This window comes from Meriones unguiculatus, chromosome 17, assembly GCF_030254825.1.
Source record: "Meriones unguiculatus strain TT.TT164.6M chromosome 17, Bangor_MerUng_6.1, whole genome shotgun sequence".
Taxonomy (NCBI): Eukaryota; Metazoa; Chordata; class Mammalia; order Rodentia; family Muridae; genus Meriones; species Meriones unguiculatus.
The window spans coordinates 39,943,299-39,971,182 of NC_083364.1; the positions used below are offsets into that span (position 1 = coordinate 39,943,299).

Genomic DNA, 27,884 nt, shown 5'->3' on the forward strand with positions numbered 1-27,884 from the left:
ATTTATTTAACATTCGCTGTGTTTACCGTCACTAATTGGATTAACATTCAAACCCGGCTTAAGCTACACTACTACCCTGTCTCTGTGTTTCAATTCTGTTATTCCAAAGAAATAAGAATCATACTAACTTCATGGTTGACAGTAAGAACTCAGCAAATACTGGCTATTATTCCTGTAGCCTTTCTATTGAGAAGATTTTTCCTATGATATGAGGATTGAATGAGGTAATAAATTCGGAAGTGATTTAACGAGTACATAACGCAAGGTATTATTCTCTGTTCCTCTAGCTGACCTCTCTGTTACTAAGTAGGGGCACTCAGTAACACAGAGTGGGTCTATTCTAAAGTTTCTGTTGGTGTCCAAAAAAAGAAGGCTCTGCACACAAGGGGAGCTAAAGGCTGAGTTTTTGTATTGGTAAGGAAAGAACAATCACACACAGTTCTCCAGATGGGAATGCTTGCCAAGTTTGCCTGGACATTCAAAGTGCTTTCTCCCCCAGGGACTATGCAATGAAATAGAGCAAAACTCTGGTGGCCCAAACTGAAAACAAACAAACAAACAAACAAAAAACAAATCTGGCTAACCTATCCTGTTGGTTCCTTCCCGAAACAGAAGAAACTAGAATTAATTTTCAGGTGAATTCGAGTTCCACGAGAGAGTAGCATTTCTGCTCTAGTACAGCTCAGCACAAAGTTCCAACAGCCAAGGAGGAACTTCAAAAGAATACGCTGTTACTGTCAGAGACAAACTGAACTTGGAGACTCACCGGAGGTGACTTCTTTGGAAGGCTTGGAGGTCCAGGCAGCACCTCTTCAGTAGAGACAGGTGAAAAAAGAGTTTCTTTGGACTCATTTTTCTGGAAAGGATTCATGGCTAGTTCCTTACTTCCCCTCTCCTCAAGCATTTGGCTTCAGTAGGCAGTTAGGACTGCTGCCAGCCTACAGTGAAAAGGGGGACTGGGTGGGGGGAGGAGGACTAGCTCAGCAACTAGGTTTAACCCTGTGGGTGTCAGTTTCAGTAGCGGCCTGCCTCAGAGCAGAGCTGCAAGCTATAGGAGGAGAGGAGGCCAGCACTCCAATGCCAAAGAATGATTGTTCAGAAGGTATGATGGCATGGGGAAGTAAGAGCAACACGTCACAAGTCACGAGATGAAAAGGAACAGTGCTAGAGGATTGATTAGGGTTATCTGTTTAAGGAAAGTATCCCTGTGAATGAGTACTCGACAGTACTCAGGAATGCAACATCTCCGTGAGGCATATAGCTCAGTTGTAGAGCACTATATACCGTGCTTTTCAGGTCCTGGATCTGATCCTAATGATGTGGGGGAAGTAAAAGGATACAACAGTTTAAATACTGAAGGCTGACTCCAGGTTAATGATCTCTGCTGCTTTGGGGCACATATGTGTCATGTTAACGTGTGTGAGTTACATGTATGTTATATGTGTGCACACAGACCCTCGGAAACATTTGTTGATCGTAAATTTTGCTATTATCTTCATCCCGCCGAAATTATTGTTTGACTAAATTGAGAAACTTATCTAAAAATCACAGGGCCAGTAAAGTGGCAGATCTGGAATTTTCACTATGCAGCAACAGATAGGAAAAGCAGAGATGGATATCAGCAGTGACTGCAGGCCATGCCACGGAAATGGAGACGTCAGAAAGTAGGGAAATCAAAGAAGACGGAAAGCCATCACAAAACTCACTTTGAGAATAGGTACGAGACTAGCTTGGGTTTTCTTTTCTTTTTTTTTTCTTTATTAATTACACTTTATTCACTTTGTATCCTCCCTGTGGTTCTCTCCCTCCTCCCATCCCAATCCCTCCCTTCCTCCACCCTCTGCATGCATGCCCCTCCCCAAGTCCACTGATAGGGGAGGACTTCTTTTCCTTCCTTCTGATCCTAGTCAATTAGGTCTCATCAGGAGTGGCTGCATTGTCCTTTTCTGTGGCCTAGTAATGCTGCTTCCCCCTCAGGGGGAGGTAATTAAAGAGCAGGCCAATCAGTTCATGTCAGAGACAGTCCCTGTTCCTATTACAATGGAACCCAATTGGATACTGAACTGCCATGGGCTACATCTGTGCAGGGGTCTTAGGTTATCTCCATGCATAGTCCTTGGTTGGAATATCAGTCTCAGGAAAGACCCCTGTGCTCAGATTTTTTGGTTCTGTTGCTCTCCTTGTGGAGTTCCTGTAGCTTGGGTTTTCAAAGTCATAACATTCAGCTGGAAAATCCTGTAAGCAAAAATATACAGCACTAAAGAAAATGACAGAAAAAAAAAAAAAAAAGCGTTGGCAATGTCCTTTGGTAAATCCACTCCTTGTATTTTCAATTTCTCCCTTCAAAATCAATTTATTCCTTTGTTAAGAAATGAAACTTAATTTGTGTAAAAATTATGAACCAGTTTTTTTCTAGGTTATTATCTGCAAACGTTCCATTTTCTTAACTTCCAGTGGGTGTGTTTTACTCTAACTCTAGAATGCTACACTTAGTCCCTATCAGAAGAGCAGCTAGAATACACATGGTGACAAGAGATATATTATGCTCTCCATTGACTTGAATATGTATAACATTGAAAATTTAGCAGCATGTATTAATTGTACAGAAGCACTGGCTTTCACTGTGACGGTTTCTCACGTGCACAGTATCTGCTGTGAACATTGCCCTCTCGTACTCCCCATGTGGTGTTATGTTTACTAATTCAAAGAGGGAGAAAGAAGCACAGAAGAACCTAGAGCCCATACAGATGTAAGCACAAAGAACAGGAGAGAATACTGCCCAAAGCTGTAAGAGAAATTTTCTTAACCTGAAGGTTACACGGTGTGAACTAACCACCAAGTCGGGCAACACCCAAAGGAGTAATTTCATTTGAGGATCCAAGAGAAAAGGCTTGGACAACTCAATTGATAGGGTTCCTGACCCTGAATATGAGAAAAAGGAGAATGACAGGGCAAAAGAAAAAAGAAAGAAAGAAAAGAAGAAAGAAAGAAAGAGTAAAAAGGGCAAATATGAGCAAAGTAAAATGCAAATAAAAAATTTATAAAAAAAATACTTTATTTTCTATGTTCACTAAAAATTAATAAAAAAAACAGTAAAAAGAAAAAAAATAGAAAAATCTATGGCCTTATTTCTTCCAAAAATTCTTACATTATGCATTTGAATGACTTTTCAACAAATGAAGCCTTCCCTCAACCCCTCTAAACTTTAGCTTGGACTTTGACCAGGTTTTCTCAGCTTCTAGTACACTCTTCATCTGTTTTCCCTCCCACCAACCTTTACCCAAAGAATGGTCCAGTTTTACTTCTGCTGTAACATTAATGATTAATCGGTAGTTATTCTTTTAGGAAATATTGCCCCTCCTGACCTACCTTGGTTAAATACTGAATCTAAAAGAGGCACAATCTAAAAGAGGTCAAGTAAACTAACACAGGCACAAGTGTCTTGTAGACCATATTATGTCACTGGCTTTCCTTGCCCTGACCTTGTAAATGGCTTTTTTTTATTTCAATTTATTTTTTATAAGTTATTCACTTTATATCCTAATTGTAGCCCCTCCCTCATCTCCTACCGGTCCCTCCCTCTTTTCCCCTATTCCCCTCTTCTAGTCCTCAGAAAGGGGGCATCCTTTTTCCTTACCATCTGACCCCAGCCTATCAAGTCTCATTAGGACTGCCTGCACCCTCTTCCTCTGTGGCCTGATCACCCCAGGGGAAAGTTTTCAAAGAGCAGGTAACAGAATCCATGTCAGAGACAGCCTCTGGTCCCCTTACTAGGAAACCCACATGGAGACTGAGCTGCCTTTTGGCTGCATCTAAACAGGGCATCTAGGTTCCCTTCATGCATGGTCTTTGGCTAATACATCAGTCTCTGCAGACCCCCCGTGTGCCCAGGTTTGTTCGTCCTGTTGGACATTTGCTCAACTATGTTCATAGCAGCTTTATTCATAAAAGCCAGAATCTGGAAACAACATAAATGTCCTTCAACCGGAGAATTGATACAGAAATTGTGGTACATTTACACAATGAAATACTACTCAGCTACTAAAAGCAAAGAAATCATGAAATTTGCAGGCAAATGGATGACACTAGAAAGATCATCCTGAGGGAGGTAACCCAGAACCAGGAGGACACACATTATACTCACTTATAAGCGGATATTAGCCATATAATACAGGATAAACATACAAAATTTATAGTCGTAAAGAAGCTTAATACCCAGGACCCTAGGGAGGATGCGTAATTCTCATTCAGAAGGGCAAGTAGACTAGACCCTGGAAGAGGTTGAAGAGAGGGAACAGGATGGGAGCCCACCATAGATGTCCTCTGAAAGACCCCACCCAGCAGGGAATTGAAGCAGATGCTAAGACTCACAGCCAAACTTTGGGCAGGGCTCAAGGAGTTGTAGAAACGAGTGGGGAAATAAAAGGACCCAGAGTGGACAGGAGCTCCGTAAGAAGACCAACAGAACTTTAATTTGGAAGAAAGATGAAGCAGCACCTGCATGCAATGCACCAACTCACTCATGCTCACAGGCTTCCTGATCACCAAACTCCAGAGCATGAACTCTGGTTTTCAAACCTATTTCTGTGAAATTTGCCTTTAGGTAAGACAAAGAGGGTCTTACTGCCTCCTTATTTAGCCAAGTTTAACTTGAAATAATATCAGAGATGTAAGGAATCTTAAAAGTTTGAGCCTTTCATTAGGTAAATTCGGCTTCCCTGGTGCTAAGAATCATTTAGCACAAGATCATATTAAGGACTTTGCAGTACTCTATTGTTTCTTTTAGGTCAGCCTCAGATGGAAGGGTAACGGTCTAAGAGATACCTAAGAGAAACTTCTTTGACATAGGATCAATGTAAGCTCTTTAGAGACATAGAAGACAATAGAAATAGAAGAGTCTGCATATTAGAATCAAACAGCAGTGACAGAAATGAAAATATATTTGTGGCCGCTATGAGATGACAGCAGAGGGTAAAGCTTTAAGTTACTTGTAAAAATGAGTTCGAAAATGAGCAGTCAACGAAAAGAATCAAATATGAAATTAAAAGTAAATGTGTGTTTAGTAAAGTTCAAAATATAAAAATCACTCTCTACACAAAATTTAAATATCAGCAAAGGATAAATAAAGAAACCTAGAATACCAGTCTAATAATATTTAAAAAAAAATGAATGAAATGAAAGATGTTGAAGAGCTCAACCCTGAAGCTATCAAATGTTAGTGAAAGAAACAGAAAAATAGAGATTTGAGTAAATGGAGGCCTGGCGATTCATGATTTGGAAGGCTAATATTATAAAAATGTCAATAGTCTTACTATCTGCAGCGCAAGATCTCAGCAGGTTTTAAGAATGTAAAAAATAAAAAAAAAATGACTACTGATTCTAACAGTTCAAACAATCAAAAAGCCGAGAATAACAAAGTCAGTTTTGAAGAACAACTGTGGAAGATTTGAACTGCCCAATCAATACCAACTATAAGGCTATTATGAAGTAGTTAGAACAAATTCACAAATAGACAAGACAACCAATGGAGCAGAACAGAATTCAGAGAAAGATCCACAGATACTATGCCTCTAACAAAGGTAATACTGCAGTTGCAAGAGGCAGAGTCACAGTGCTTTCAATAAACATACTATTTGGATGATATGTTTATGGAGAACAATATTTTTATCCTTATACAAAAAAAAAAAACAAATCAATTCTTCATAGGTTGAGGATTTAAATTTTAAAGCCAAAATTAAGGTTTTTGAAATCAAACATAAGAGATGTTTATAACTGTGGAATAAGCTAAAATTTCTTAAAGACTATATAGAAAATAAATCAATTCTTTTTAGGTTGAGAATTTAAATATTAAAAAAGAAAATAAAGATGATGTACTTAATATTAGAATTAAAACTGTTTGCCAAAAGAGACCATTAAGAATGAAAAAGTGGGCTGGAGAGATGGCTCAGAGGTTAAGAGCACTGTCTGATCTTCCAGAAGTCCTGAGTTAAATTCTCAGCAATCCATATGATGGCTCACAACCATCTATAATGAGATCTGGTGTGCAGCTGTACATGCAGATAGAACATTGTATACATAATAAATAAATAAATCTTAATTAAAAGAACCCTTTATAAAAAAATGAAAAGTACATTCCAGTGGGAGAACATGTTCATAATGTATCTATCAAAAGCAATGATACATAGAGCAGAGACTGCTGAGCTAAAATCAATTATTTTGAAATTATTCAAATGATTTATTATTTTCTTTATCTTTTTCTATTGAATTGTTATGCTTTGTAAATCTGTAAGATATATTTGAATATTGATATTGACACTGCCATCCTCTGTCTTTGTCTTGCCATGTCTTTTATATTGATTTTGTTTATGGATGTTTATAATTAAATATAACTGACAACAAAGTGTACACATCATAAAAATACAATTCCATTTTTCACACGTGTAAAATTCACACAGCTACCACAAAGACAAGTTAAAAATTATTCTCTAGCACTTCCTTGCTGGAAGTCCTTCAAAAAATAATACCCATTGCTTGCCTTTTGCCTCCCAGGCAAATTCTCCTCTACCAGAGTAATCACTATTCTTTCATCATCGTTGATTTTCACGTAAATAGAACTGTTTGCATTCCCTGTGTCTTATTTCTGCTATTCAGGACTACATTGATGAGATTCATTTAAGTTGTTGCCCAAAGCAGATTTTTTTCTTCTGTTTGGTCAAATTTACTATACAAATATATAATTTTATTTAGCCATTCTTTTTATCATTAATTAATTAATTAACTTTACATCCCTATTGAATCTTCCCCTCCCTCCTCTCCTTCCGGTCTCTTCTTCTTCCCTCCTCCTCTTCCTGTATGACCTCTCCCTTTCTTCTTAGAGAAGGGGAAACCTGTCAACCCACCTTGGCATATTAAGTAAGAGTGGGAGCATCTTCGCTTGTTGAAGCTAGACAAGGTTGTCCAGTTAGGGGAAAGGGATCCAAAGGAAGGAGCAGAATCAGAAACAGCCCCTGTTCCTGCTGTTAGAGGTCCCACATGAGGACTAAACTGTATAGCTGTTACATAGGTGTGAGGGCCTAGGTCTGTCCCATGGATGGTTGGTAGGTCAGTCGCTGTGAGCTCTTATGGGTTCAGGTTAGTTGATTTTGTAGGTTTTCTTGTGGTGTCCTTGACCTCTCTGGCTCTTTCAATCCTTCTTCCCCTTCTTCCATAAGATTCCCCAAGTTCTGCCTATTTGGCTGTGGGTCTATTTTCAGCAGCTGCTGTGTGAAGCCACTCAGATGGCAGTTATGCTAACTCCCTGTCTGCAAGTATTGCAGAATATTATTAGTAGTGCCAGGGATGAGCTCTCTCGCTCTCTCTGTCTCTCTCTCTGTCTTTCTCTGTCTCTCTCTGTGTCTCTCCCTCTCCCTCTCCCTCTCCCTCTCTCCTTCTCCCTCTCTCTCCCTCTCCCCCCCTCCCCCGCATGGAACTCAAGTTGGGCCAGTCATTGGTTGGCTAGATCAAAGGTCTTTCTTACATTGATGGAAACTTGATTGGTTCCAGCTTCAGTGTTGGCAATTGTCAACTTATTTTAAAGTGGAAACTGCTTCCCAGAATCGTCTTCTCTGTAAGTCTCTCCTGGTGGATCTGTAAGTGCAGGGCAATGCATTTGAAGTGCATGCTGCTTTCAGGTCTTTTAGGTATTCTTTTTCTTAGGTACTTTAGAGTGTCTGTGATACTATAATATACATTGATTTTCATCCATGACTCTTGGCTCATAGGTCCTGTAATTCTTATTTTCTAAGTCTTCTAAATCACAGAATAATGTTAGGATATTTTCAACCTCCAAAGCAAGTCTTAGAAGGCAGTCTCTCTTCCTTTTTCCCCCACTCTCTCCCTTTCTCCTTCTGTCTGTCCTTTATTCTGCCCTCTCACCTGCTTGCTTTTCTCCCCAAGGCAGACTAGAGAAACTAGAATTTCACTCTGACAAGGCAGACCATGGAGACTAAAAATATATCCTAATCTTATCCTATTGTTCTTACAGCAGGTCATAAAGAGACAGTCTTCTTTGTGTAACAGCAGGTCATTAGGTTCTCTTAACTCCAGAAGAACTTGCTCCAGGCCCATGGAGAAGAAATACTGAAGAATCTGAGCAGACAGGCCTCGTGAGGGTTCTTCATCCAATCTCTTTGCAGTTGTGCCTATGCAATGAAGTCTCCATAGAATCCAAAAGGACATGATTTGGAGAACATCCAGATTGCTGAACTTTGTGTGCCCAGAATGGAGGTGTAGACTCACCACACCCCTTGCCCATAGCTTGGCCTCTCACCTCTTCATATTACCTTTCATAACAATATGTTTATGAGTTTGTGAACCAGTGAAGCGAACAACCTAACAAGAGGAGGGATTAGAGTGACCTTTATTTACAGCCAGTTGGTCTTAAATACGAGTTTAAACATCTGAAGTGAGAGAGGGAGCAGCCACGGGGACTGGGATCCTCATGCTGTTTGGTCTGATGTTTACCCCGTCAGGTAGTATTATAACCAAACTGGATAGAAAGCATACAACTAGTGCCCGATGCAGAAATGCTTGCTTACTTGTTTAAGAGAAATCCATCACACATTTTGGGATCACAAATTTTTTTTGTTTGTTTTTGCTTTTAGTTGATTTTTGACAATGTGAGACTATAGGACAAACCAAAAAACCTTATTTTCTTCCTCTTGAAGGGTATACAGAATAAAAAAAAATGAATCCATTAAAATGGTGTTTAACACTAGGTGAAGCCAGGGGAAATGTGCAGAAGAGGAAGAGGAAGTATTCTAGCAACCAGAGGGGTCAAGAACATCACAAGAACATGACTCACAGAATCAACTAAGCAGGACTCATAGGAACTCATAAAGTCTGACCTGATAACCACAGACCCTGTCTGTATCTGAGCTATTCTCTGCATACCTTATGGCTGTGTAGCTTGACACTCCTTTGGAATTCCCAACAGTAGGAATAGGAGTGTCTTTGACTCTTTTGTTTGTCCTTGGGACCCTTTTCCTCCTACTGGGTCACCTTGTCCAGTCTTGATATAAGGGTTTATTTGTTATGCTATTCTTTGGTTGATATTCCTGGGTGGACTGCCCCTCTCCCATTTTGAAGGGAAATAGAGGAAGAGTAGATCTGGGGGAGAGAGGATGTGGGGGTGATGGGAGTAGTGGAGGGAGGGGATGTAATGTATGTGAAGATAAAAAGTAAAATAAGATAAAATGGTGTTTAAGCTAGGTATGGTGATGTATGCCTAATCCATGAACTGGAAGCTGAGGCAGGAGGATCATGAGTTTGAGGCCAGCCTGGACTACAGACTGAGTTGAAGGCCAACCTAAGCTATGTACTGAGACTGTCTCAAAACATGACCGTCCCAAAAAGTCTTAATATTTCATTTACAAGGAAAATAAAAGCAGGACACAGATGAGCTGTTTCGATTATAGGACATAAAGCCTGGGAGCCAGCTTCCCAGCTCATTCACTGATACTCATTTCTTGTAGTTAACAGTAACAAAATGAATTCCAGCACAACTTTGAGTAAAAACTTTATATTTTGAATTACTTTAATAGCATGATAAAAGTTGTTTGCTAGCTCCATTGAATATACGGATTTGCTTTAGTTAAATAACATAATGGTAGTTTTCAGCTACACAGAAAATGAAGATAAATTAATGGAGGGGAGGCTAGAGAGAAGAAAAATTAGAAAAAAGTAGTAAAGGTAGAACTTAAGACTGTGCATAAATTCCTGTTAAAGAACTATCAGTAAGAATAGATGACGTTTGATTTTTTTTTCATAATTGCCAAATTTTGAAGCAATCAAGATGCTGTTTAATATGCAAGTTGATGAACTCTGGTATTGTAGACATAGAATAGTATTCAGCACTGAAAAGAAATTAGCAGCCAGGTGTGGTAGTGCACATCTTTCATCCCATCACTGTTAAGGCAGAGGCAGGAAGATTTTTGTGAGTTTGAGGCTAACCTCAGTTTCAGCTAGAACTAAATATTTGTATTTCCTTCAAATTCAAAGGTATTATATAAATATCAATCCTTAATACTTAAATTATTTTCTTAAAAGCAAAATATGTTATAAGGGATAACAAAACAACTATTAGAATAATTAAACTTCACTTTTATATAAATTAAAGTGTAAATTTGGCCTGGTCTACAAAGCAAGTCCAGGACAGCCAGAGCTATTACACAGAGAAACCCTTTCTCAAAAAAAATAAAAAAATAAAAAAAAATAAAGAAATACCCTATTGAATCACGAAAGAAAGCTGATCTGAAAAGACCATACACTGTATGATTCTAACTACAGGAAAAGGTTAAGAACTACGGAGACAATGCTGTGTAACATGTTGTCAATCCAGGAATGACAGTAACTCATGTCTAACCTCAGCACTTGGGGCACGAGGCAGGAGAACCGAGGCATATTTGAGGCTAGCCTGAAGGCAGTGCGCAGAAGATCTTTAAGGTAATGAAACTACTCCATGATTACTACATGATGGATGTATGCTCTGACGGTATACATTTGGGATAAATCTATAGAATGTACAATATCAAGTGTGAACCCTGTTATAGACTGTGGATTTTGGTGGTGATGATGCATCAGTGGCGGGGCATCAGTTATAACAAATATCCGCCCCTCTGGTGGCAGGAGGGCCAGAAGGAAAAAGCCTCCCCCAACTTTCTTATCATCTTACTATGAACCTAAACTGCTTTTAAAAATAGCCTGTTGTTTGGTAGATTGCAGCTATACCTAAATATCTGTATTTCCTTCAAATTCAAAAGTATCAAGTCCTTTATACTTAAAGTCTTCTCTTGAAAGCAAAATACGTTATAAGAGGTATAATTAACTTATATCTAACAAGATAATAATAGATATAATTAACCTATGATATAGAACAATTAACTTCACTTTTATATAAATTAATGTGTACATTTGGCAAGAATTGAAGTATCTTCGGTCATAATTTAAGGAATATCAGATAGAAAAGGTTCAACTCTAATGAAAACCACGGACTCTTAGTAGACATCAGTTGTTTTCACATTTGACAATTTGGGACAACCAAGCGGTAGAACAGAGCTCTGGACTCTGATTCTAGAAGACTTGGTCTCCAGGTCATTCCTTAGCAATACCTGCAGCAAGTTCCCTATTCTCTGAGTCTCTCTCCTCATCTATCAAATGTGATGACAGTTTTGTTCTGAGTAAATAAAGAATAACACATGAGAATAACCAATAAGTAGTTGAAAATTCTGAATCAAATTTAATTTTTTTTTCAGCAAAAGTTACAAATGGGAGAATTTATTCTTAATACAAAACACATTAGCACAGTCTTACAAATGTTCTATTTACAACTCGATATTGCTTCAGTCATCACTGTCACTTTCTGATTCACTCAGCTGCAAATCACTTCCTAAAATTAAAAAAAATGACAAAATTGTAGTAAGTAAAAATTTGAACTACTAGTATTTAATATAATCATTTAGTCTATCAAAATAAATGTGCAAATGTCATGTCAAAAGTGAACTTGTTAGTCTAGCATCTTATGGTTGCTAATATGATTGCCTATAGTATAATTTAGCCACAAACCTGGTAAACCAATCAGTACTGCCTAGAAAGTGAAAAACACAGTAGGAAACTTCAGCATTGTTTTACCCTCACATGGCATTTATTTTAGCCTTCTTTCACATACTAATGACATCATTCCTCTTTACACTACTCATTAATTACATCAAGAAATGAGAGAAAAAGAGGCTTTCAAAAGCAAGACTAAGCTGGGCAGAGTGGTACATGCTTGTAATCCTACCACACAGGGAGGCAGAGGCAGGTGGATATCGGTGAGCTTGAGGCTAGCCTGGTCTAAAAAGTGAGTCCAGAACAGGTGGGGAAACCTGTCTCAAAAAAAAAAAAATCAGACTATCATTTTCAAGAGTGAAAAACATTATAATTTTTTAAACCTAAGATACAATCCAAATCATTATGGAACAGACATCAAGAAACATTAGACTAGATATGAGTCAGTAGTAAAATGCCTGCCTACTCTGCACAGAGCCCTGTGTTCAGTTCCCAGCACTGGAAAGAATAATCACCAACTGCTCTTGTGAATCCTCTGTGAGCTTAGTCACGGGAGCAGAAAGAAGGGAAACAAATATCCAGCATAATGTCAAGTAGAGATAAGTGCTGTGAGGAACTGTGGAGAGGATAGCAGTGCTATTATAGATACTGTAGCAGGAAAAGCTACATGAGAGGCAGTGTTTGAACAGAAATCTCAAGTAGAAAGTCATAAAAATGGAGGCAGAGTATCTAATCTAAAAGAAGAAATGTAAATACCACCAAAGCAAGTGTAGAGTGGTTGTGATTTTTTATTATATATATGTTTTTGGTAATTTCACACATGAATACAATGTAGTTACATTATATCTGCCTCCAACTAACTCTTCCTGGATCTCCTCACCCTGACACTACATCTGTCTCTAAACTCTGTATCTTCTTTTTCTTCTTTATCTTCCTCTTTTTAAAAAAATAACCCATGGAGTCCAATTAGTTTTTCCCAAATGTACAAGGGTGTAGAGCCACTTACTGAAGCTTGGGTCACACTTCTGAAGAAAACTGGCTTTCTCTCACTTAGCATCCATTATCTGCCAAGCTAGGGGTGGGAATGGTAAGATTTTTTTTTTGACGGCTTGTAAAGAGGCTACTGTGGCTAGAATAGGATAAATGAGGAGGACAATAGGGAATGTGGTCAGAAAGATACAGAGAAAGGCAGTAAAGACTATTTGAAACATCATGAGAAGGACAAATTTAACAGACAACTAAGTTGAACCTAACTCCAGGCCAGTGACTACATGGCAATGGTGTAGAAGAAGCATCGAGGCAGGGAGAGAAGCTGAGTCTTCTCGGCTTCTCAGAAGCAAACACGAGCTTTGACCCAGGTGTGCCAGCAGAATTGTCACCTCGTCCTGGATGCTGTGTAGTTTAAGGGTGAAGGCATGCCTTTATCTTCATTTACCCATTTTAGTATCTGGAGTAGATTCATGGCGGGCTTCAATAGAGAAATTCTAAAGGTAGAGTTTTTGCACTATCCCTTCTAGTCTTACTTGGAATTCCTAGTATACAATGCTTAATCCTTTCCATTTATTTTTCTTATCTCTAAACTGTTCTCTCTTATTTTTTATTTTATATTGGGATAGTACCTTAGTATTGCCTTCCACCTCATTAATTTATTTCTCACCCATGTCCATCTTGCCTATTTACTGATTTTTTTCAAACAATTTTCATGGCCTGTCCTTCCCAATTTTACTTGTACATACATGCACACTTGTGGGACCTAGAGGACAATTTGTGGGTATCAGTTCTCTCCTTCTGAGTTCTGGTGGCAAATGTGTCTATGCACTAAGCCATCCCACTGATGCTAATTGTTTAAGAGCTGGAGTTCAACCTCTGTGTCTTGTGTATTCCATGCAAATGCTCTTCTGTTGACCTACTTGATTCTCATTTACAATTTATTGGATTCTGTTTTATTTCTGCTTTCCTTTGTTTTATTATCTACAAAGTGAGTCTAGTCTACAAAGTGAGTTCCAGAGCTACATAATGAGACCTTGTCTCAAAAAAAAAAAAACAAAACAAAAAATTTTTCTTATCATCACATTTTTTTCTTGATTCAGAATTGTCTACCCACTTTGGGAAGGAAGTTTCTCTCTTTTTCTATTTTTATATATTCTTTCAGGATTCTGTGGTTCCCTAAACCTAATTTATGGCCCCACTTACCAGAACCAGGTTTCACAATCACATTTGAAGATTGTTATCTCCTGGAGGTATGGTAGGTCCCTTCAAGGAGCCAAGAGTAACAACACTCTACAAACTATGACTTCTGAAACCACAGCCACAGTAAGAATGCAAATGGTTGCTTTTTTTTTTTTTCCTTTGCCTCCTTTCACTAACTGAAGAACATCCACACATCTACTAAGCTTTCCCATCTTCCCTTGCCCTTGCCATACATTGGCTGGCTTCCAACAGAGAACGTAACTTCCCTGCACATGCCAAGCAACTTTGTTTGTGCTCCTGTGCACGTGTGTGTGCACGTGGAAACCAGAGAACAGCTTCGGGCACTGTTCCGTGCGTCTGTCCACGTGTTCTTTGAAGACAAAAATCTCTCGCTTAGCCTGGAGCTCATTATGTGGGTTTACCTGGCTGGCCAGCAAGCTCCAGGAATTCGCTTGTCTCTGCATCACCATACTCAGGCTTTGTTTTTGCCTTTTTAACACGGATTTGAAGGATTCAACTAAAGTCTTCCAGACGCCTTCTCTCCCTAGCCCTCTTTCTAGCCACACGCTGATCACTTTGTGCGTGTGCCCGTGTGTTTGTGTTTGCATGTGGAAGCCAGAACATAGCCTCAGTTATTGTCTTCAGGCACTGGAATTTGCCTGTTAAGCTAAACTGGCTGGAACTGCCTGTCTCTGCCTCCCCAGCAGTAGGATTACCGACACATGCCTCCTCCTGCCCAACCCCACAGCTTTTTACATGGCTTCTGGGGTTGAATTCTGGTCTTCACCCTTCCGTGACAAGTGCTTTACCGACTGAGCTATCACCCAACCTCCATTTCAAGCACTAACCATTTTACACTAACCATCCTTAAAGGTATCCGCCTGCTTACTACTACATCCTTTTAAACTCAAAACCAATATCCTTACCAAGCCAGATTTTTTATGTTTGTGCTTTAGTTCTTTAAAAAAAAAAATCTCATTTTGATTCTATTTTAAAAAAAACTATTTAATTTTATTTTATGCATGTGAGACATCTGCATGCATGTCTATGCACCACATTTGTGGAAGCCCTGGGGAGCCAGAAGAAGGGAACAGATCCCCTGGACATGTCTGTAGTGTGTACCCCCAACCCTGGATCCCTGGAGTTCACAGGCTAGCTAATCTAGATAAATGAGTGACCTGCAGACAAAGTGACAGAAACTGTCTTTAAAAAAGGAAAAAGGTGGAAAGTAATAGAGGGAGACCTCCTGAGGCTGACCTCCGACTTCCAAATGCATGTGCACACACATGTATGCATATGTGTACACACGTATACATACATGCACACTTTACACGAGCAAATATGTAAGTAAATAAATAATAAAGATAGCAATATAATTGTGTTAAATTCTACCCTCTATTGCAAAAGAAACTGTAAAGTTTCAAAAGTTTAAAGCAGGAGAGGTGATAAATTATATTTGAATCACTAAAAGATCAACATGGCTAATAATATACATTTTGGATCAAAATGGCCTTGACTGCATACTTGCATCAGATCAAGTCAGTGAAAAAAATAAACATGGAGGTGGAAGGGCCTCATAAAACCCCAGCCTGAGATGAAGAGCGATTGTCAGCTGATGGCTTCTAGGGAAGCAGAACTCCATTATCTTCAGAGCTGCAGCCCTGGAATGTTGCCCCTGTGTCTGTGAATGGATCTACGGTCGTGCATGTACACATACTGGCAACACAAGTGGATATAGCAGTTAAGAGAAAGGGAGAACATGGAGGTGGGAGGAAGACCTGATGGTGCTGGTTGGGGGAATCAAGGAAATGAGCTGAACTACAGTGGCACTAGTAGAAAGGAAAAGAAGTAGATAGATTTGAAAAAATATTTAGGAGGTAAACCAACCAAAAGAACTTGGTGAAATATTGACTAAACAGAAAGGAAAGAGAGGAACTCAATCCTAGACTACAATCAGCCTACTGGTTTACATAATGAGACAAATGCTGTCATCCATTTGGCAGAAATGCAGTGAGCCAAAAAATAAAGGGTTGGTTTTTGGACGATGTATATTTGAGGTGCATTTTACTAGGAGATGAAGCTAGGCCTATCTAGGACTCAGAGGTCTGCATGGAAATGCCTATTTGAACATGATCAACATATAACTGCTGATCTAAACAAAAGATTGGGGGAGTTATCCAAGGAAAGAGGACAGGATAAAAAGAAAAAAGAACCCATGAAAAAGCTTTGAGAAGCCCCAACTATAACGAAAGAGTAAATTTTAAACTTGCAAAGGAGAAAAACGGATAATAGTAATAAAATATATAAATTATTACTCTTCTTTGACTAACTTTTAGTCACAACAAATGTGGCTACAACTGCGAGTCTTGTTTTAGTTACTTACGTAAAGTACTCATCAGGAGGGCACTGTTGTCATAAAATTTATTACAAGTAGCATCAGTATCTGAAGTCCTGTATTGTGGCCCGGCAGAAATGCCGGGATTCTCTGAGCTATATTTCCCTGCACCTGAAGGAGACAGTCGGTCATCATCTTCGGAATCACTAGAGCTATCCTCACTACTTGAAGATGAAGAACTTTTGGAATCTGATGAACTATCACAACTACTCATCTGGTCCATTAGACTAGCTTCTGCCTTCAGTTCTGAAAATAGAAATAATAGGTCAAATAAATAACACAAAGAAACACAATAACATATAAGTGCATTAGCTTTTAAGAAGACGTTCGTAAGGAATTAATCAAACTAAGACATATATTACAGCATTTAACACATTTATTTTAAAAATTCCTATAGCAAAAAAATTTCTATCCAAGAAACTCATCAAATATACAGTCTCTTGCCCTTGGTGACCCCCAGAGGTGGAAGGTAGGTCCCTATTGCTGAAGATACCATGCACTTCAGAAACAGGGCCCAGAGATCTCTTAGCTGGAACTAACCTGAATGCCCCCTCCCTGAGGATTAGCTTTTTTCATGGTACCTGGAGGTGGCATGCAAGTTCCCAATGGAGAGAGGCAACCACATCATGCTGCCATGCCTATGAACCACATCAATGATTAGCTTGGCGCAATAACGCTAAGAGAGCAGTAGTTGTGCATACACCATGGTGGTAACCAGCAGCTCTCTAGTTGAACTGAAGACTCACACAGCCAGAGAGAGACCAGAAACTTAATAAATTAATCAGTGCTAGTGTAGTCATGGTTATTGGAGGAGATTCTACAATCACCAATTTACTAAAAACCAGCATAATCTTTAATAACAACAATTTATGAACATTTGCCCTTACCCTCACAAATAAGTGTAGTCTTCACCCCTCATCCAGGAAACTTCTTTTTGCAGCAGACAGAGATCACAACAAAACCCACAACCAATCAAAATGCAAAGTTGTGGGGCCCAGTGCTAATAGACACATCTACAAAACACCATTGTGCCTAAGACCCAGGGAACATTGGGGAAGACGGGACAGTAAGACTTCCAGATCTTATTATCTTACAAAAAGATCAGGGAGTTTGCTGTGAGATTATGTCTCCTAGTAACTGTAGAAGCTATACAGTCTATTGCCCAAATGTTAGCTAAACAAGGATGACACAAACGAGGATGCCAAACTGGACAGGGGAAATGCATGAAGTCTCAGCTCTACACAAAGAACTATAGGCAACCAAGGAAAGCTGATCATGAAGACAACAAGCCTTCCCCAAGGATGAGCACACCAACTGATTGTCCAGTGCAAAATAGTCAGCCCTGAAAACACAAAGACAGACAGTCAGACAAACAGACACACAGACACACACAGACACACACACAGCAATATATGGATTAAACAGGTTATATTCAGGAATATATGTGTATTTACATGTACGTATATGTATGCAATAGGAATTAGTTCAAAAAGAGGCCATGAATTTGAAGGAGGCTGTGTCTTAATAATGAGATTATGAGAATAAAAGCATAGGTAACCAGTTGGGTGAAGCATCATAATTTGTAACCCTAGCAGTCAGGAGACTGAGGCTGGAGAATACCACATTCAAAGGCCAGCTTGAGCTAAACAGGGAGACCCTTCCTCCAAAAGAGAAAGAAGCTCAGCTGCTGCGAGCGCTGGCTGTTCCTCCAGAGAACTGGAGTTTGAAGCCCAGCACCCACACGGTGGTTCACAACCATCTGTAACTCCAGTCCCAGAGAATCTGATGCCTTCTGCTGGCCTCCATGAGTACTGCAGGTATATGGTTCACAATTATACTTGTAGGCAATATACTCATCGACATAGCAAATGAAATCTCAAAAAAGGGGAAAAAGGGACGCAAACAAAGTCTAAGTCTAACTTTATATGCATAAACATGTATCATAAATAATGAAAAGTTTAAAAGTGTAAAAATACAAAATGCATCTTATAGGAATTAATTTTTTTCTTAGTCCCTTAAGAATTGCACTTAGTCCCTGAAGTGCAATGTCATTCATCCTAAGAACTTCATTCTTTTCCTAGCTGTTCTAGAGAAAGTTTTGATAAAGCTTTGTTACTCAGGTTTCTGCCCTGGTTCTTTAAAGGGTATTTAAAATATTCCAGCATTTTTGAAAAGCCAATTTCCATTATGACTTTTGTTTGTGAATATTTTTATGGACAAGAAGGATACTAATGTTGGTGTCTTCCTTGGTGTTCTTAAAGTCCTTTTAAAAACATACAGAATTTATGGTGGAAAGATCAGCATCATTCTTCAAATAAGTGATTTGAAGCAGAGAAACCAAAGGACCCATATTTAGGGGTAGAACCAAGTCTGCTTATTTTCAAGCCTTTATTTTTCTAGCATTCTATAAAGACATCAAATAAGTGAACACAGTTTTAGCCTGAAACACTATAAAATACTTAGTCAGCACGTTGTCATCTAGTATCTCACTAAGGCAGTACCATCTCAAGCTAGCTGATAACACCTGGCTGACTCCCACATTCTCTCTAGACCCACTGGCTTTCCATTTTCACCCTAAGTTCTTTGCACTAGCTCTTTACGTCATTTGGGATAGAGACCATCCAGATCTTTTTGCTTTTTTGTGTGTTTTTAATACACAATCCATTACAATAAAAAAATGTGCAGCTAAAAAATGTGCAGCTAAATGAATTTCAGCTTAATTTATCCAGTGTATCTGCAACTGAGTAAAACCCATCCCCATGAATGTTCTTCTGTGCTTTTCTTCAAGTCAGTATCCACCATTTTGACTTCTATTACCAAGACTTTTTTGGTTTGTTATTAAACTTCATATAAATGCTGTCTCTCACATGTTCTATTTTGTGCATACTTCTTATCAACATGATGTTTTCATGTTCATTTGTGTTATTGAATGACTCTGCAGCCCATTCTGCTCAACTGTTAAGATATCCATTATATAAGTACAACATACATTGGTTATCAACTTTCTATTTATAGATAATTAGGTTGTTTTCCATTTTTAGTGGAAACAAGGTTGTGATAATAAATAAGGCTATTCTGTAAAGCCTATTGTAAGTCTTTTTGTGACATATGTATTCATTTTTCTTGTGTAGAAAAGAATTGGTTTGTTTTCATTAAAACCTGACAGTTTTCAGTTATATCTTATAATTTTAGTTTTTTAATAAGCAAGGATCCAAAGCAGTTTTCATAGAGTCACTGTTGTCTGCTATCGACTCTCAGTGTCATTGTATTGTGGTGTGAGTACAGTCTTCATGATTTTGTTTGAAATAAATGAATTAAGATTTTTCTTATAGCCAAAGACATGTTTTACATTGTCAAATACTCACTCGATGTACACTTAAAGATGCATTCTTATTTTGTGTTTAGTGATATGTGGGCTGTGAGTGTGTGTGTGTGTGTGTGTGTGTGTGTGTGTGTGTGTGTGTGTGTAAGAGAGAGATAGAGGCAGGCAGTCACCTTGCTGGTTTGCTGGTTTATCTTATTTGGGATTTGCTCAAATTCTTGAGTCTATGGGTTCATGTCATTAATCAACCTTGGAACGCTTGCAGGCATTATTTTTTCCAATTATTTTTCAGTCCCCTTTTCTTTGTCCTCTGAGAGTTCAGTTGCCATAAATCTTGGAACTTTAGTCACTCTGCAACAAATCCTCGGGGCTCTGCTCACTTTGTTTCAGTACACTTTCTGTTTTAGATCAAGTGTGTTCTTTCAGTCTATTCACTCTTCAGTAAGTGGGCCTACCCAGTGAGCTTGTGCTGCTGTTTTGTTTGTCAGTTTTATAATTCCCATTTGATCCTTGTTTAAAATTTCTGTTCCTTTATAATTCTACTTTTTCACTTGCTTCAAGAGAACTTATAATTAAATCCTTTCATGAAAGCTATATTAAGAGCATGATCGGATAATTCTAACATCTAATTTCTCTGGGAGTTAATGTAGACTTTTCTCATTCAAGTCATGATTTTCCTGATTTGCAGTATAATAGGTATAACTTCCCAGTATACCTTCATTTTGGTGTGTGTTCTAGGGACAATTGGTTTAAATCTTTTGGTTTAGCAGGCAGTCACGATGCAGGTTTAGCATGCAGATGCTTGCCTGCTTTTGTGAGCTACGGTTCAAATGACACTCTAATGCCAGACCTTTAGAGGGTCTGTTTTGGTTTTCTTGGTAAATCTCCAGCAACTGGAGTTCCCACTGGTGAACTCGACAAAGGAGCTTTACTTGCATTGAAGCCCAGTTCCTGGGAAAAGGAAGTCTGTGGCCTAATACAATAAAGACTGCTTCCAAGGCTGAGTGTGTGTGTGTGTGTGTGTGTGAGAGAGAGAGAGAGAGAGAGAGAGAGAGAGAGAGAGATCCCATTAAGGGGGAGGAAAGTGAGAAGCTCTTCCCAACGAGGCAGTTATTTTGATAGATGCCTCTTGCCAGTGTCACCCAGTCACTGCAGTACCTTTCAACTGGAGAGCAAAATCTGAAGTCTGGGAAGGCATCTGGGAGATGGAGGGGGAACACGTGTTTGTCACAGTGTGATGCCACATTCGTATACCTTCTGCCCAAGCAGCTCCTGATGGGGAAGAACTGTCTCAACCCAAGCACCGAGGAGCACGTTAAGACTGTTAGCACTCGTGTGGCATTTTTCCTTTTGCTGCTACACTCAGTTTCCCCTGAGTGGAAGGGGAGGTTTTTAGGCCCTGTCTAATTTCTAGAACTCAAATTACAGATAACTGAAAGATGTAAATGCAAAAACTGATGTGTAAAATTTCTAGTGCAACTTTTGGTTATCAATTGGAAAAGATGACTCAGTCATCAGAGAGTAGTCAGTAATGGTGCTGGGAAGATGGGAAGAGCAGTTAACAACATGCTAAGAGTTAAGAGCATGCTCTTCCAGAGGACCTAAGTTTAGTTTCCAGCACTCAAGTCAGGTGGATCACTATCACTATACCTCCAGGTTCGAGGGATCTGATGCCCTGTTCTGGCATCTGTGGGCACCTGCACACATGTGAACATCCTCACCCCTCCTTCCATGTACACATAATTTTTAAAACTAATCTTTTTCAAAAAAGAAGTTAGCAGTACTGTAGGGTCAATAAAATATTTGATAGAATATAGACTAAGAAACATGCCATATATGCATCTCCAGGTAGATAATGTTCATCCTTGCCATTCAAATTCAGAACAAGAAAACTGTTCTTGGTTCATATTGACTGATTCTCTGCAACTTTCTTATGAGTTATGACTTCAAATCATCTGCCACAGAAGTGCTACATGAAGGACCATCTATTTACACCACAAGAATCACTATTTCTAACTACATACAGGTATAGAATGATACCACGATTCAGGTCTATTTTGGGAGTAGCCATAAGTTAAGACAAAATCCAAGATCTCTCTTAACAGGAGTTTGGAGTTAGCAGCTTCCTTACTGTTGTATACAGCAGACTAATCTATTAGGGATTAAGTACTTTCCTGAGCCTAAAAAGGGACTCCTTTTTGTAGTTATTGAGCTACATGGAAATTATGATGGCAAAGTATAGAAGCAAATGATTTACTCTGATGACTGGAGTCTTGTTGCTCTTAAAATCACTGTAACATCAGCATCCTAACCATAGCTAGAAACAACGATGGAGATTTAAGTTTCTTCCTTTTGAACATTCTATACCTCCCCAGAAATGCCTTCCTGCTCAAAGGGACACAGCAATAGAATGGAACTTCCTCTGCTTTTATTGGCTAGGTGATGCCTGAGATGTCTACAAGCTACTGTAAGCAATAAATTTCACAGGCAGATGCTATGGAGAACTGAATATAAAACACTTTTTGCTGCTAACTAATAATAATAAAGAAATTATCTGACATAATATACTTAAATGAATGTGCTAATTTATGTTACATCGTTATTCCAGAAAAAGCACACAATCATAAACTATATTGTGTTCTCACAAAGACCTATGGTTAGTTCCACTGCTAATGAAAATTAAAACTTGCACTTAAAGTTACTTACCTCTTATAAATTGACATTATATACATTTAGATTTTACCTCTTTCAATATCATCCATTAGTGACGTTGGGGACATCTTGTCTTCTAGTGGAGAATGTGGTACAAAATTGGAAGTCCTGGGTGGATTCCTCATTTGTTGCTGCTGTTGTTCCAGTCTGTACTGAATTTTACTACTTCCCTCAACTCTACAATGAAGAAAATTAAATATCAAAACAGGTGAGACAGCAATGTCACAAATTCAACTTACTAAGGTACTAAACTGTATCACTTGTTCTCTAGAACCTCTCAAATGACATTTAAGAATTAATATGTTAATTCATCTGCTTTGATACCTTGCTGGGTAGAGTCTTTCATAGGCCTTCTGTGGAAGGCTCCTGTCCTGTTCCCTGTCTTAACCTACTTCCGATGTCCATCCCGTTTGCCCTTCTGAATGAGCATTAAGCCTCTTCCCTAGGGTCCTCTTTGTTGTTTAGCTTATTACGACTATAGGTTTTAGAATGTTTATACTAATATCCACTTATAAGTGAGTATATGCTATGTGTGTCTTTATGTTTCTGGGTTACCTCACTCAGGATGATCTTTTTTTAGTTCCTACCATTTGCCTGCAAAGCAGATGCTGAGACTCATAGCCAAACTTTGGGCAGAGGGCAGGGACTTTTATGGAAGAATAGGAAGATAGAAAGACCTGGAGGGGTCAGGAGCTCCACAAGGAGACCAACAGAGCCGAAAAGTCTGGGTCCAGGGGGCCCTGAAGAGACTGATGAATCAACCAAGGACCATGCTTGTAGATGTAGCCCATGGGCAGGTCAGTCCCTATGTGGTTCCCTAGTAAGAGGAGCATGGACAGTCCCTGGCATTCACTGGCAGTCACTGGATTGCCTGCTCTTTGATCACTTCCCCCTGGTGAATGACCTTACTATGTCACAGAGAAAGAGGATCCAGACAGTTTTGATGAGAGCTGATAAGTTAGGGTCAGATAGTAGGGGAGGAGGACCTCCCCTATCAGTAGACTAGGGGAGGAATATAGTGGGATAAGAGGGAGGGAAAATGGGACTGGAGGAGATGAGTGAGGGGGCTACAATTGGGATACAAAGTGAATAAATTGTAATTAATAATAATAAAGAAAAAATTATTTAAAATGTTAATTCATTTAACAAATATTTATTGATTTCTTCTATATGTATGGTCTACACACTGGTCCAATGAGGGACACAATGGAACAATGGCAAAAGCAAAACAAAATTACTGCTCAAACTGATCAGAAAGTACATTTATAAATGACTAAAATAAAAAGAAAAATATAAGTATAAATTATCATTTCTATTAAAACTAAATCATTTCCACATTTCCTATTCATAATTTTAAAACAGGCATGTAACAATGGAGACCTACATACTGTTTTTCAACATCTTAATGAAGAGTACACTTCAAAATTACATTTGAGGTCTGCCTTTCCCATTTCTTGTGATCAAATCCTGCCAGTTCCTCCTTCCCAAAGTATTAAGCCCCTCATTTTTTCTCATTTATTTACACTCGGCAAAATCTTGGCTTATGCATTTTCTAGTTTTCCACATTGTTTCTTTTTATTCAGTTTCTTTGCTAGACTAACGTTTCAGACAAGAACTGTAAACATGCCAATACCTAGTTTGAAAGATCTTAATATGTAACCACTGCCAGCAAGGAAATGTCTTAATTTCTTAGTTAATATTCAAGGGATTAACCCCAGCCTACCTTTACAACCTAAACTCTAATCCAGTACCAACATCATCCCCCACTTTCCAGTTCTTATTCATGGCTGCAGAGACAAGTACCTGCTCTGTTTAAACAGGTCTTATTTACCAGCCCTGAAAGAATCAGCTATATTCCTGTGTTCACAGCTGCCTTTTATAGTCACATATCCTTTCTGGTCAGCTTAAGGTAGCTGGAGCAGTGGGGACATTAAAAACAACAACAACAAAAAAAAAAAACAAAAAAAAAAACAAAAAAAAACACAGAGGTTCTCAGGTTTCTTCTCTCCATTGAGGTTGCCTTTGGGAATGGCTACTTTTTTTTTTTTAATTTTTTTTAAATTTTATTTTATGTGTATTAGTGTGAAGGTGTCAGATCCCTTGGAGTTGGGGTCATAGACAGTTGTGAACTGCCATGTAGGTGCTGGGAATTGAACCCGGGTCCTTTGGAAGAGCAGACAGTGCTCTTAACCACTGAGCCATCTCTCCAGTCCCCGAATGGCTACTTTTTAAAGCACATTTTTGTTAGTGTGTATGAGTTGCACAAAATAATGAGCTTCATACATGTATAATGTTCTCTGAGAATGTTCATTCCTCAATACCTCTCCCTTGCCTTCTTCCATTACAGGAACTTCTGTTTTAAACACACATTTAAGGTAATTCTTAGGATTTTAACTTCCTTTGAAGTAAATTTTTTCTTTCTTTCTCTTTAAAAGATTTATTATTAGATCTGTTTAGATTATTTTATGTTTGTTTTTCTCTGTCTTTATGTATGCGCACCACATGAGTGCTTGGCATTTGTGAAGGTCAGAAGAGTGTATTGGATCCCCTGGAACTGAAGTTACAGATGGTTGTGAAATACTCTATGGGTACCGGGAATTGGGCCTGGGTCCTCTGCAAAAGGAACAAGTGCCCTTAACTGCTGAGCCATCTCTCTAGCCCCTGAAGTAACATTTTAAACAAAATTTCCTGAAGGCTTTTATCAACCATATCCCCTCACTTTAATTCTCACAGCAATTTTCATCTATACTCTTTGTTTAGCTTCTGGTGTAAGTGTTCTCATATGATCTGGTTAAAAGTGTACTGATTTTTAAATTAAGTGATCTGTAAGTGTGATTAAAATGTACAAAATGTAGAAGTCTTAAGGTTAGTCTTTATATAGCAAACTTTCCTTTTTCTTGTGTTTCCATATTCTAAGTGCTCAATACCTTTTTACTAATAAGGATGAAGTTCTTTTGCAGAGTGGATAATGGGTTTGCTCAGCCCAATTCTCTGAAAATTTCTCCAACAGTATAAAAGGTATACTCACATACATAGAAATCCCTTCATGCATCACCAGGCAGTGTGGTAAGATCTTTTCATTAGGAATCACTACTAAATTTAAAACATTTTAAAAAATGACCTCATTTTGTGTACCTGTGTGTGTGTGTGCACGCGCGCGTGTGTGGTGTATGCACACATAACATGTGCATCGGGTTGGCATTGAGTATGCAGCTTTATCACTCTGTTCTTCTGAAGCAGGGGCTCTCTTTGATCTTGGAGCGTGAGTTTTTTTGGCGAGGCTGGAGGTTAATGAGCACAAGATCCTCCTGTTTCAAACTGCTGTGGTGCTGAGGTTACAGACATGTAGAGGATGTCTCACTCGTTACACAGGCGCTGGGGGTGGGACTCTAGTCCTCATGCTCGTGCAGCAAGTGCCTTTTACAGCTGAGCCATCTTTGTGGCCCTTAACTAAAAGATGAACACACACACACACACACACACACGCACACACACACACCTTATACTATAGTTTGACCTAGTCCATTACTCCTTTTTCCTTAGAAATTTATCTGTTGACAGGATAATTTATTTCAGTGCAGCACCTACCTTGTTTTTTTCACGGTGATGTTGCTGCTGAGCTTCTCTAGGCGACATTCCCCAGTATCATGGTTAATAATCAAAATGCATTCTTTTAAGTAAGGTCTTTTGGAACCTTTGAAAACTGTAACTGGTGGAGTCGAACCCTGTTTAAAAAGTTATCCTCATTACTTGACATTTACAATAGGAATTCAGTTGGGATGCGTACTGAGTTTTCTGGTGCTGTTTTGTTTTGGTTTTAATCTGTGTTACACATCAATCACTTATAAACGACTTAAAATTACTACTGTGAAACCAAAAAGTGTGGCTTAAAAACTACAAAAATAGAGGTGGTTTAAAAATTTTGAGATCAAGCCAGATCTGGCCTCTATTTCTAGCTGCTCAAAAGGCGGAGTCAGAAGGGTCCCAAGTTCAAAGCCTGTCTGAATTACAGAATGAGTTCAAAGCCAGGTCAGGTAATTTAGTGGGGCCCTACCACTAGACAAAAACTTAAGAAGAGGTCTGGGGATTCATTTCAGCAGTTCAGCACTTGCCTAGGACATATGAACCTTTCAGTCCAAACATATATGCACATATACACACATACACATGACATGCACACACACACACACACACACACACACACACACACACACGAGCTGAGATCTCAAACTTGCTATGACCAAAGAAAGAAAAAGCAATTACCCTGAAACAGTAAGATCTGTTCTATTTTTGTTAGGCAACTGGGATTCAGTCTAATCTAATCTAATCTAATCTAATCTAATCTAACCTAACCTAATCTAATCTAAAAATGTATTTACAGGCAAGGAAACAGAAACCTTGAATCATATTCCCATTTTGAGATGAGCAAGAAAATATCAATAAAGAGCAAATCTTATTACTAATTCTCTTACGTGATAACAACATATACTTAATTAAAAATTGAAAAATCCTTTCTTGGCAATTCATCAACACTGATTCAAGAAATGAGTTAAACTTTAGGATTTTTTTTTCCTTAAAATATATCAGAAGGGAGTGGTAAGAGAAAAATTACTCAGTAACAGTTAAGTTTTCTCTTATGTCATACTTAACAGCAGGTTAACGAGAGGATGTGGGAGATTGCTCACTTGGTAAATGCTTGCTATGCAAGCTTAAGAACCTGAGTTCAATCCCTGGCACCCATATACAGAGGAGTGCAGGTTGGGATGCACTTATAATCCTTGCCCTGGAGAAGAGACAGGGAGGTCTCTGGATTTTGCTAGCCAGCTAGCCTCACCTAACCTGTGCACCTCAAAAAGTGAGGTGGATGGCTCCTAAGAAATGAAATGTGAGCATGACCTCTGGCCTCAACACAAGTGCAAACGTGTGCATGCACACACACGCACACATGTACACACACCTTACAAAAGCTCAACCCTTTACTATTATTCTGCAAATTCCCTTATTGTTTGTCACTGCCACCTCCAAACATGAAGAAGTTTTACATTAGTATTCTCTTAGTCTCACATATATAATTCCTAAACATAGTTCACCTGTTTTTATAAAATTTTATAAAAGAGCATTCAAATTTTAAATCACTTTTATACTAACTTTTATCAAGCACAATAGAACAATTAGGTTAGAAAAGGGTGACCTTAAGAAAGCTAACGGCACATCATATTAAGTATGTTAACAATTATTAGAGATCCATCAGATATCTACTGAAAGCACTGTGAGATAAGTCTGGTGATTGGAAATGCCACAAACAGGAAGTAGATGTGGACTGGAAATGATGAAATGGAAAGAAAGGAAGGAAAAACTTTCTCAGCCTTTCCTGAAGCAAAAGTGACCTACAGAAATCAAGACCGAGTAGCACATAAAATGGAAATCTAGCTGATCTGGAACCAGAATAGTGAAATGTGAACACTTTTTTAGGACCCTCCTGAACTGGAGAGCCAGCAGTGTGGTTATGAAGAAAACAAAAAACAAACAAACAAACAAACAAACAAAAAAACGGAAAAAAAAAACCCAGCTAACTAACAAACAAAACTGTGTCTACTCATCTGGAGAGTTGATTTTCAGACTCGGCTAAAAACAAGTGAGTAAACTATCCTAAAATAGAAACCTCTGAATGTCAAGCTA

General features: G+C 38.7%; 2 protein-coding genes and 1 long non-coding RNA gene across 7 annotated transcripts in view; 1 reads left to right on the top strand and 2 right to left on the bottom strand.

Moving 5' to 3' along the window:
• The window catches only part of Slc15a2 (solute carrier family 15 member 2), a 30,967-nt gene extending 29,893 nt beyond the window's left edge, over nt 1-1,074 (bottom strand). For both annotated transcript variants that reach the window (XR_009586966.1, XM_060370344.1), the window contains exon 1: nt 767-1,074. Coding sequence is in view for 1 of the 2 variants with exons in the window: in XM_060370344.1 (XP_060226327.1) it covers nt 767-904 (138 nt within the window). In the remaining variant the exon portion in view is untranslated. The remainder of the gene's footprint in view (nt 1-766) is intronic.
• Nucleotides 996-27,784, top strand: LOC132648550 (uncharacterized). Its single transcript, XR_009586967.1, has 4 exons — nt 996-1,102; nt 1,552-1,717; nt 22,286-22,413; nt 27,678-27,784. It is a non-coding gene; the product is annotated as an uncharacterized LOC132648550 (long non-coding RNA).
• Nucleotides 11,253-27,884, bottom strand: part of Eaf2 (ELL associated factor 2) — a 29,973-nt gene continuing 13,341 nt past the window's right edge. For 2 of the 4 annotated variants that reach the window (XM_060370348.1, XM_060370347.1), the window contains 3 exons: nt 22,237-22,382; nt 16,160-16,417; nt 11,253-11,425 (listed from right to left, as the gene is read on the bottom strand). In XM_060370348.1, the coding sequence (XP_060226331.1) occupies nt 11,379-11,425; nt 16,160-16,417; nt 22,237-22,330 (399 nt within the window). In that variant the 5' untranslated portion in view covers nt 22,331-22,382 and the 3' untranslated portion in view covers nt 11,253-11,378. Of the gene's footprint in view, nt 11,426-16,159; nt 16,418-16,611; nt 17,514-22,236; nt 22,383-25,793; nt 25,931-27,884 lie in introns of those variants that run through there. The other 2 variants (XM_021664602.2, XM_060370346.1) reach the window with 2 other exon arrangements.